Raw genomic sequence first — 12014 nt, 5'->3', positions numbered from 1 at the left:
TAATTTATTGGTGAGGAAGTGCACCTTGATTATCCCTGTCTTTATCAGCTTCTGTCACTTTGCTGATTGAGAGTAGAAAAATTAACTATGGCTTAGCTAGATTGAATGTGTTATTTTTGGGAACAGGAGCACGTGAACAATTTTTCAAACTGTTAAGTAGATAATAGTATTGTAACTTTTACCAGAATAGCTAGGCTACAAGCACAGCTAGCTCTAGAGTGGTCTTCAGTTCCATTCATGGATTTCTGATTCAATGGCTTTTGCTCTCAGCTGTTTCTTGATATCATATCAGTTGAATTGGTTGGAGATTGAATGCTGTCATGGGGACTGAAGAGGAAGTTGAAATACATCATGTATTTGGTACTTCTGGCAGAAATGAATGTTTTGGCCTTTTCTTTAGCAGTCCTGTGCAAGGCTGTACCGTTTTTGAGGATGAGATTAAGGACAAATGTTTTGAAAGCCTTCTCTGGCTATTACTTTAAATTTCTGCTACCTTTCATGGGAAAATGTGGTAGATATCACACTCTGATCTATTGGTTATGAGGTCAGTTTGCCATTCACTGTTTTTGCACTGTGGAATTGCTGTTTAATAGTCCTGTATTACAAATTCACTTTGAGCTCATTATTTCTGGATTTACTTGACTGTGCTCATGTCTTACCAACTTATTCCCCAATGTGAACCAAGTTTGATGTTGGTGGTGCACAGTAAATTGTTTAGACCAGAGAGATATTTCTTGAACTTACTGTATTTAGTGTCACACAGTACAGTGATGAGTGTTCTAGGTGTAAAAATGTTTTTTGTCTCCATAAATAATTTCACCAGTGTTCCCATGGGCAGACGCATCTTATCACAGGTATTTTGGTGAGGACACGTCAAGCAACTTTGTTCCCCGTGTTGGTTTAGGCTTTCTCTGACTACCATGTCAATTGGGAAATGACCAGCTTGCTCTGTGGTAGTGCTACAAAGCCAATGGATGTGAGCATCTCTCCCCTAGAAGATATTTTCTACCTTTGCTCCCTTCATTGCTTCTTCCGAGTGTTATTCACCATGGAGGAGCAGTAATTCATCAGCTGAGGGAGGGTAGTAGCTGGTAATTAGGAGATGTCTTCATGGGACTGAATGGGGTCTTGATGTGATTGTGAAGACAGCAAGGAGTGCTCCCTAACTGTTCCACCACGCCTGGTGGTTCCATCTGCTGCATCAGGATGTACCCAGGGATTGTGATGGAGGAGTCTTTATGGTATGGTTTTGTTAATATTATTATGTAAGCTGTTGTTTGACTTGTCTGTGCAACAGCTCTCCAAGTTCAGACATAAGTTCCCAGATGTTTGTAGAACTTTACTGAATTTGAGACCACTTCAGGGAGTATTTAAGAATTGACCACACAGTTGAATCTGTAGTGCTAAAATGTTTTTCATACATGAGTGTATCTATTATACTGCACATACTGAACTACAAAACTGTTGAGTTATAGATGATTTCAGTCAAAATAAAATGAAATGTAATGTGTACAATATACAGTATAAGTCAGTACAGTTTCCCAGAGACTGGGAAATGTAGTAATCAATTGAAACACAGCAGGAAAACAACTTTCAAGGTCCTTTGCAAGAACAGTAACAAAATTTGGCACTGAGTAATATTGGTATGTTAGATCACAGGACTCAAAATTTTCTCGTAAGAGAGCAGATTTGAGGAGCATCTTGAGGTTGGAGGATTTTGATGGGGGTATCTAGTTTGAGGGGCATAGGAAGAGAAATTTGGAACTTTACTCAAGGAGGCTGAGGTTCACTTTCAAAATTGCAACTTTTTGATTAAATTGTAGCATTTCCATTTTATAAAATCTTTAGTCCCTTGGATTTCTGGATATGGCACAGTAAGAACTATATAGTTTGGTATAATTATAATTTGTTTAGATTTAAATAATTTCTTTTATCAATCTTTGCCTTGCTTTCTATTCACAGTGTCTCCTCTAGCCAATCAAATAAATAAAGTTGTCAGTCATCCCACATTGCCCGTTACTATCACAGCTCATGAAGATAGGCATATTAAGTTTTTTGATAATAAAACAGGTGAGTAATAGCAAGTATTGAGAATTTTGACAAAATTACACATACATCTGGCTTATCTCTAATGTATTTTATTTTACTTTGACTCATCTTTGCTTTTTTATGTAGGTAAACTGATCCATGCTATGGTTGCTCACTTGGATGCTGTTACTAGTCTAGCAGTGGATCCTAATGGAATCTACTTGATGTCAGGAAGTATGTGGCTCAATTTTATAATAGAAAAATTGTTTCTGAATGTCAGGATATTTTAAGTTCAATGACTGTAGTTAAACTTTCCAAATCAAGAATTAAATTAAGCACAAATTATACAAAATTGATAATGTGATGCATAGTTTGCAGAAGTTATGTAATTTTAAAGTCTTGATTTGTAAGCTATATTCACTACTGGCTATATGTTTATGAAAGATTCTTTGCTTTGATTTCTTGCTATAATTCAATCCAAATACAATTTTGTAATAAGCCTGCAAAAAGAGTTGTTGATATTATCAGTGATTGTCATTGAATACTTCTACTGTAATGCAGATTTTCTGTATTTAATTTGTACCAGGTCATGATTGTTCTATTCGCCTGTGGAACTTGGATAGCAAGACATGTGTTCAAGAAATTACTGCCCATCGAAAGAAATGTGATGAATCTATTTACGATGTAGCCTTCCATCCATCAAAGGCCTATATTGCTAGTGCAGGAGCTGATGCCCTTGCCAAGGTGTTTGTGTAACAATTGCTAGAACACATTTGTCCCAAAATAGCAGGTGAGCTGAAAGCAAACAGGAATTGCTGCACTGCCATTAGTTACCCAGTTATCATACAACACTAAGTACTGGTCTGTTCTTCCTGGGCAGTGGTTTCCTGGTATCTATTTAGGGGAGGTGTTTACTGATCAGGTATCACCAGATCCTTGAATAATATCGGGTTGACTCATTTTAATTACTGTAATTAAAAAAGAAACAAGCCAGTATTTGTAGCCTTGACTGGATATAAACTGAGCTAAATTTACTGTTATGTAGGTGTTCAAAGTCTTGTGGAATTTATTCTTACAGCAGTAAATTCTTTGGGCTCTTGTCCTGCCTGGTGGCTAGGACGACAGTACGGTGGTGAGCAGCAAGATTAAAGTTGAACCATAGAATGTCATCCTTCAATTCCTTTGTCAATTTTCCACCACCAAACATACTTTTAAATCAACTTTCAGCATTATAAAGAAAATAGAAATTAAATATATTTTAACCTTAGTTTTACAGTATTTTTGACAGGATGTCTAGTTTTTATATGTCTTTTGTATAATTTTCCTGTCAGAATAATGCTCCAAACAGGGTTAATACTATGTTTCATTGGCTTAAAACCCAGTCAACTCTTCACTGATCCACTATTAACTGTATCCTTCCCTTGCCCGGCTTAAATGAAACAAAATCCTCAGTGAATCCTTCCACATGGATGCTATTTTAACATCACTATAAAAACTGTTAAGTATAATCATTAAAAACTGTAAAATGTGTTGGAATTAAACACAGAGGGTTTAACACCCACAATTAACTCTTTTAAATAAAATTGCAGCATCCTATCACTATGTGATATTTTGTACATCTTATTGTATTTACAAGTTTATTTATCAAGGGTTAACCATCTTAATGCTATTGGCCTACTGTTATTTATTTCACTTTTCTGTTGGTCTTTATATCCTTCATGTATTGAGTGTTAACGGGCCTTGTATATCTTTGTCTAACATGGGACTCTTGCAGAAGACTAGTAAACTCTAAATATAGGTTTAAAGTGGAACACTGTTATATCACAGCCCAGGATTTCCTGATAAGATACTTGCTTTAGGGGCTTACCCTAATTCCATAAATCTTAAGAATTTGTGTGAAATCCGGAGTGAAAATGTTTTATTTTGGATTAAGTATAGAAAACTGAAATGGCCAAATCAAGATTCAGAAAGCTGCTGTATTTGATCTACTTATCCCAGATTTTCAAAGTGCTTCAGTTAATGGTGTAACTAAAGATTTTGTTTGTGTAATGCATGATTAATACAATAAAGTATTTTTTCTAGTCTTCCACAAAGATTTCTGATGAGTTTGCAAGTTCTGATGAGTTTTGTAAGGTTTTTGTTTACAATACATGATTAAGTAAATTTGTAAGATTGTATCACATAGCTAAAATACAGTTCTTTAAAAGTAATGTATATAAAATGCATATAATAAATATTAAATGGTGTACCTGTAAATTAGTGTTGGTTATTACATTACTTGAGTTGTATAGCTTCAAAAATGCCACCTTAGTATTTTGTGGAATTCAGAGTATCCTTAATTGTCCTAATGATGTAAAATAAGATTATGTGGAAATTTAAGTCCCTTCTTTTATCATTTATCTATTTAGAAAAGGGATTTGGAAATAAACAAAATATATATCTTCTGGGTGCAAGTGCATTTTCATTTATGTTCTTTTGCCAAGTACTGTATTGTTTGAAACCCTCCAACAATTTCTCGGAATCTGAATATGTTAACTAGAACTCAAATCTCCAATTTTCAAAAACCATTGGAATTTTTTTTTCATTTCATGTAATTATTATTTTTTCAGTACATAGATGTGGGTGCACAATCAGATGTAAGGATTTTGTTCCATTGTGAAGAGCCCTATGAATAACTTAAGGACAGCATAGACCTGTTAGTGTATTTTACAGGTGAATGTAAAATGAATTTGAAGTGCATAATATGAAATGTATTTTGTATGAACAATAAATAAATTATATTAAATTATAATTTTTTAAAAAATAGGTAGAAATTTAAAGGTTCCAACATGCCCTTCCTAAAATAGAAATCCAGAAACAGCTTGAAATATTTTAACATTAGGTTTTCAGAAAGAAAGAGAAAATTCTACAATTACATAAATCATTGCATGGAATAGAGGTTTGCTGATTGGAGGACTAGATTATTGATTCCCTTTTTGGTTGCATTACTTTGGAATGGATCCCAAGATTAAAATTTGCAGATTGTAGAAGAGAGACGGATTGATCATTGTGGGAAATGAAGCTACCTCTCATTATCAATAAAGGATGAAGAAGTTCCCCATTTAATGGAGCTGTAGTAATATAACTAGGAAGGCTCAGAATACAATGAACACAGAACGTATGGCACAGGAACAGGTTGTTCCGCCCACAATGTTGTGTCAGACCAAATAAATTGGTAATCAAATGGCCAACTAAATTAATCTCTTTTGCCTACACAATGTCCATATCCTTCCATTTTCCTCACATTCATGTGCCTATCTAAATGACTCTTAAAAGTCCTTTATGTATTTGCCTTTACCACCAATTCAGGCACCCACCACTCTCTGTTTAAAAAAAATACTAACCCCTCATGGCTCCTTTGAAATGAACCCCTCTCACCTTAACTGCATGCTCTCTAGTGTTAGACATTTCAACCCCGGAAAAGACACCATCTGTCTACTCTATCGCTGCCTCTCATAATCTTATAAATCTCTTATCAGATCTCCCCGCAGCCTCCTCCATTCCAGTGAAACCTGTGTAGTCACTTACAGGGAACTATGGACTTGGACCCCAAGATCCTCTGCTCATCAACACTGTTAAGGGTCTTGCCACCTGTCTTAGACCCCTCCCGTGGTGCTGCACCCTCACCACTCCCAACATCCTTTGCTCCCGCCAGATTTACAAACTTACTGTCTGCTCCATGTTTTACAAATGCAAGATATTCGATACATGCAGTACTGTGCAAAGGTCTTAGGCACCCTAGATACACGTAAGTACCTAAGTATTTTGAACAGTACTGCACATATAGAATGTCTTTGGATTCTCTTTAATCCTTCTTGCCCAAGGACTTATGGCACCTCCTGACTCGCCTAATTCCCTTTGAATTTTTTCTGGCCTCTTTAGTCATCAATGACTTTGTTTGATCCAAGTTTCTTTAGCATTACATACTTTTCCGATTCTTGACTAAATTCATCACCTCACTTCTTCCCACCATCAATGGAATAGAGGTTCAGGTACAGCTGAACAAATTTGGTTAGTCCACAAATAAGTCTTCTCCATAGCTTTGAGACCATGCTTTAGAAAGAATCTTTTGACAGTGGAGTGTAGATATTCTGGGATTTGTGTTATCAGTTGACATAAAATAGAGTGGTTTTACGTGAATTAGTTAGCTTTCAAAATAGAAAACAGAAGCTAAGAAGAGAAACTATTTCCACTGGTTTGGGTGTAGTGTGTAAAAATTAGAGACAGATTTTTGGATAGTGAAGCTGAGAAATGCTTCTGGGTACTCAGGGTGGTAGGTGTATGGAACTCTTGCAAATGGCAATTAGTACTAGGCCCTACTGACTTCAGTTTTGCTGAAACTTCTAAATGCTAAACCAGTCAATGATAATCTCATTTTACCTTGAGAATGCAGCATGTTTGTTCTTGATTGGAGCAACTCTGTTATGGGTCTGGAGCTAAGTGATCCTGGTTTAATCAGTGGAACTTCAGTAACTACTTTTCTGGTCACTAAAGTGCAACATCATAAAAAGGTAATTGCCATCTTTTATCTCTTTGCTAATGCATGAGTGCTTGATGGACCAGTACCAGATTGGTCTGGACTTGTTATGGTGAACAGGGCATTTTTGCATTTCATTGGATTTCATGTATCAGTGAAGAAGCTGGAAGAACTTAATTAAAGAAGTACCAAATTATACAATAGGGACTTTTAAGAGACTCCTGGATAGGTACATGGGGCTTAGAAAAATAGAGGGCTATGGGTAACCCAAGGTAATTTCTAAAATAAGTACATGTTTGGCACAGCATTGTGGGCCGAAGGGCCTGTATTGTGCTGTAGGTTTTCTATGTTTCAAATTCTGGACAACAATGCTCGGCATTTCACCCAAAATGTTGACTTTATTTTCAGCATTTGCTGTATCCAGCACCCATGGAAATTTTCCAATTTTGCATGAATTGTCTGAAGATTATTATCTGTTATGACAGGGGTCTTAAGGGAATCCCAAGGGAAATCTGGCTAAAAATGATTATGAATCCTTTAGCCTTGCCTTTTGAAGTAGTTTCCTGGGATCCACCATCATTAAGAATTAGGTTGTTAATGGAACCAACTCTTTTAGTTAGTGGCAAGATCAGAGAACTTTGATTTTATCTGATGATTGTCAGTAGGCTGAGGTCTGCCTATAATATGCTGATTCTCCTGTTTAACATGCATGTAATTCTCAGTTGTAGCTTTACAAGTTTAGTATCGGATTTAAAATATGTTTGATGATATGTCAAGCGACAGTGACACAATACTATGTCCAGAATGGAAAGAGAAATTTAAGAGCAGTTGTCTACCAATATTCATTTTGGTCAACTGCATCAGTAAAAAGCAGATTGTAAAGGGTAAGACAAAATAGGTCTTTCTGTCACATTGGTTCCCTCACCACTATTTATATCCAGCCAGAAGTTCTGTTCTTTCAGGATTTAATCATTGTCTATCACTGGTAATAGTTCAGTAAGTACACATAAGTTTGCACCTTTACATAAGTTCTATCAGCGCTAATTAATTGGTTCTGAGTGATCAGTAGATGGTCCTGAGTGATCAGTAGATGGTCCTTAGCCAGAGGATTTCTTTCCCATGTTTAAATGTGAAATTCATGATTTCTGGAGTCAGTTTTGATGCCATTCCCAATTGCATTCTTCTGAGCTATAATATATCATTTTTTCAATTTGAGTACTTCTGCTACAAAGAAAGGATGTGCCCAGGGATGGCCATGGAGGAAACAGATCTTGGCTGAAGCAAACATTTCTGTGAATGTGACAGTGTCAGACAGCTGCTTCATTTGTCTAAAACACAAATCCAAATATTAACGAATGATTACATGGTTAAATAGGTTGTGTGACTATAACATACATCATATCTGGTTTTGTTAGTGAACTTCAATAAAAAGCTTGAATGTTAAGCACAAGGCTAAGGAGTAAACAATAACTCTTGAGTGCAGTCATTTTCTTAACTTGCATCCAGAACTATGTTCACTATTAAAACAAGCTTTCCCGGTGATTGTAATTAGTGATAGACACATTTATAAGTACCTTGCCTCAGAGAGAAAGTATTGGCCTTGATGGAGAAGCAGTAAGATTGACTTGAACAGTAAAGGATAAACAGCCCAATATATGAATGTGCTCAGAATGTTAATTTTATAATCACTTGCATGCTGAAAGTTATTGACAGAGATGATTAAAATACTTTGTGAAGCTGTGGATGAGCCAGGATGTGCATTATCTGCTGAAGACTGTATCTGTGGCATTCAAGTCCAGCAATCCAGGCCTGTACCAGAAAACCAGGTATCATTTGCGGAGGGCTATGTCAAGGGCAAAGAGACAACCTCAAATGAGGTTGGAGGCGACATTGGATGCATGGCAACTCTGGCAGGGTCTGCAAGACATTACTTCCTACAAAGCGAAACCCAATAGCACGAATGGCAGCAATGCTTCACTACCAGATGAACTCAATGGCTTCTATGCCCGCTTTGAAAGGGAGAATACAACTACAGCTGTGAAGAACGCTGCTGCAGCTGATGACCCTGTGATCTCTGTCTTAGAGACCGATGTTAGATTGTCTTTAAAAAGAGTGAACCCTCACAATGGAATACCTGGTAAGGCTCTGAAAACCTGCGTCATCCAGCTAGTAAGAGTATTCAAGGACATTTTCAACCTCTCACTGCTACAGGTGGAAGTTCCCACTTGTTTCAAAAAGGCAACAATTATACCAGTGCCTAAGAATAATAATGTGGACTGCCTTAATGACTATCGCCTGGTAGCACTCACGTCAACAGTAACAAAATGCTTTGAGAGGTTGGTCATGAAGGTTGTAAATCTAGTCAGCTCCATCTTGGGTACTAGCCTACAAAGCACCCAGGACACCTTCAGGGAGCGGTGTCTCAGAAAGGCAGAGTCCATTATTAAGGACCTCCAGCACCCAGGGTGTGCCCTTTTCTCACTGTTACCATCAGGAAGGAGGTACAGAAGCCTGAAGGCACGCACTCAGCGATTCAGTAACAGCTTCTTCCCCTCTACCATCTGATTCCTAAATGGACATTGAATCTTTAGATACTACCTCACATTTTTTAAATATATAGTATTTCTGTTTTTGCATGTTTTTTGATCTATTCAATATACACAATTAATTTACTTTTTTATTTATTACTTTTTCTCTGCTAGATTATGTATTGCATTGAACTGCTGCTGCTAAGTTAAATTTCACGTCATATGCCGGTGATAATAAACCTGATTCTGATTCTGAATTTGATAGATATTGTCTGCAAAGAACATTTTCACAAGAAGTTTGTGGATGTTTGGAAAAATTTCTCCTCAGATGTTGCATCAGGGTCAGCCGGTAACCTTAAGATCACCCAGAAACAATTGTACTGATATTGTATCTTTGATTACTTAGGATGTCCCAAAACATATCAATGCTTAGGAAGTACTTTTTGAAATATAATCACTGTGAAGAAGCTAGTTTTCATGCAGAGAATTCTCTGTCCAGCAGTTTGGCAGTACAATTATTATTGGATATCTGTCCCTTACTCTGTACTGCTCCTTTCTACCTCCTACTCAAGAACCAAAAACTGGACTATCCAGGTACACCCATTATTTCTGCCTGCTCGTCCACATACCTCAACTCTTATTTTATCCCCTTTGGTTCAGTCCTATCCCACATACAGTACATCCATGTCACTTCATATGCTCTCGATCTCCACAATAATTTTCAGTTCCCTGGTCCTGATCGTCTCATTTTCACATAGATATCCACTCCCTGTACACTTCTATTCTCCATCAAGAAGGACACAGCTCTCTGCTTCTTTCTTGATTACAGTCCAGACTATTTCCCCTCTTCTGTCTAGCAGAACTGATCTTCACTCTTAACAATTTCTCTTTTGACTCCTCCCATTTCTCCAAATTCAAGGTGAAGCCATGGGCCACAGCTATGCCTGCCTTTTTGTTGGCTTATGTGGAACAGTCCATGTCCCAAGCCTTCCCAGGTAATGCTCTCCAACTCTTCCTACGCTACATTGACAACTGCATTGGTTCTGCTTCATGAAGTTGTCAATTGCATCAATTTTTCCTCCAACTTTCACCCAGCCCTTAAATTCACTTGGTCTTTTATTGATACCACTGTTTCCTTTCTCAATCTCTTTCTGTCTCCATCTCCGGAGACTTGTACACTGACGTTTTTTCTAAACCTACCAATTCTCTTTGCTATCTTGACCATCCTCACTGTTTACCCTTCCTTGTAAGAATGCCATTCTCTTTTTTTCAGTTCCTTTGTCTCCACTGTATAGGTTCCAGGTTTGAGGCTTTCCTTTTCCTGGACATCAAAGGTGTCCCTTCCTTCAAAGAACATGTTTCTCCTTCTTCCACCATCAATTCAGCTCTCACCCACATCTCTATTTCGCAGATATATCTGCTCACTCCATGTTCCTCGTCCTCACCTACCTCCCCTTGAGCCTTCTCATCCAGCATATCACTAACCACAACTTCTGCCATCTTCAACAGGACCATCAGGGACATCTTTACCTCTTCCTCTCCCACCATCCCCCCCCCCCCCCCCCCCGGCCGATTTGCCGACTTTCCACAGGGATCACATTTTCTGTGATTTCCTTGTCCATTCGTACCTCCCAACTAATCTCCCTCCTGGCACGTACCGTAAATTCTGGTGTATAAGCGGAGAATTTGGCCCTAAACTTTGGTCCTAAAATTAAGGGGACAGCTTATGCAGAGGATACCAACTTTGGAGAAACGAATACACGGAAGACAGGTCGTATTTATTGGCTATTTTGAGTCAAAATGGTTCCACTGTCGACGCATGAATTCTTTGGTTTGTTTAAACTCACATCTGGTGGCTGGACGTCAAACCACCGGGGATGACTGAAATGTCCGTATTTTTAGCTTTCGGTGCTGCTTTTGTCTCACCTGATGAGTGCGCTTTGAACTTGTCCCAGACAAGTAGCGACTTTTCCTTCCTGACACTTTCGGGACGTCGACACCACACCTCTTTAACCCACTTCAAGCAACCCGCTTCGTCCATCCAGCAGCGTTCTTGAACTTAAACAACGCCCCGCGTGAATTTTCTGAGCAATCTTTGTTTTTTGTCTCAATACAAGATCACGTCTACTCTTAAATTGGGTGCACCAACTTCGCGTAGCTTTGAAATTTTCGCTGACCTCACAGTGTTTCTCGAACCAATTCAACGCTTGAACTCGAAACATTTCTCTGGTACAATGTATCCTGACGATCGCTGGTGATTCACCCATTCTAAAACTTTTTCTTCCAGTTCTGGCTACTGACATGTTTTCCGCGGTTTGCACATTTCGTCTTTGGCATTTCCCTCAGCGTGTCCTCTGCCTTTCTCCACTCTGTCACTCTCTCTCGTTTACACTAAACTTCTTAGCAGCTGCAGAATTATTCATTCCTTTGGCAAAATCAATAACCTTCAGCTTGAAGCCAGCATATCGCACTTGTTTTAATCTTTTGTACATGCGCTAAATGGTTTCAACGGGGGTTACATTTCATTGGATTCTTTTCCATTGGAAATCTAAAATCCAAAACTTACTTCCCTGATTTATTTATTAAGAATTTGTTAATAACGCTCTACAATATGTAGGTCTGTTTTCTTAGCAGGTGCTGGTTCACAAAATTTCCAGGGTCCGGATCCGTCCGGCAAAGCTGAGTACTGGCATGCGAGATCTTGTGATCTTTTCTGGGTAAATCAAAAACTTCTACAAAAGGGGTCAGCTTATACAAAAAGTAACATGAAAAAGTCACTTTTATAACCTTGAAAGTGGGGGAGGGTGGGATCGGCTTATACTCCGGAACATATGGTATACCTGCCAAGGTGAAAGTATTACACTTACCCATTCACCTCCTTCTTTACCATCATTCGAGGCCCCAAACAATTCTTCCAGGTGAGGCAAACTTCACCTGTGAAT

General features: G+C 38.1%; 1 protein-coding gene across 3 annotated transcripts in view; it reads left to right on the top strand.

Annotated features, from left to right (window-relative positions):
• strn3 (striatin, calmodulin binding protein 3) overlaps positions 1 to 4484 on the top strand; it is a 174652-nt gene extending 170168 nt beyond the window's left edge. Inside the window, exons 16-18 of one of the 3 annotated variants that reach the window (XM_059956184.1) lie at positions 1963 to 2070; positions 2176 to 2262; positions 2615 to 4484. In XM_059956184.1, the coding sequence (XP_059812167.1) occupies positions 1963 to 2070; positions 2176 to 2262; positions 2615 to 2784 (365 nt within the window). In that variant the 3' untranslated portion in view covers positions 2785 to 4484. The remainder of the gene's footprint in view (positions 1 to 1962; positions 2071 to 2175; positions 2263 to 2614) is intronic. The other 2 variants (XM_059956193.1, XM_059956202.1) reach the window with 2 other exon arrangements.
• Positions 4485 to 12014: the final 7530 nt, after the last annotated feature.

The sequence above is a fragment of the Hypanus sabinus genome, chromosome 2, assembly GCF_030144855.1.
Source record: "Hypanus sabinus isolate sHypSab1 chromosome 2, sHypSab1.hap1, whole genome shotgun sequence".
NCBI lineage: Eukaryota > Metazoa > Chordata > Chondrichthyes > Myliobatiformes > Dasyatidae > Hypanus > Hypanus sabinus.
This window is presented reverse-complemented; position numbering and strand designations above follow the sequence as displayed.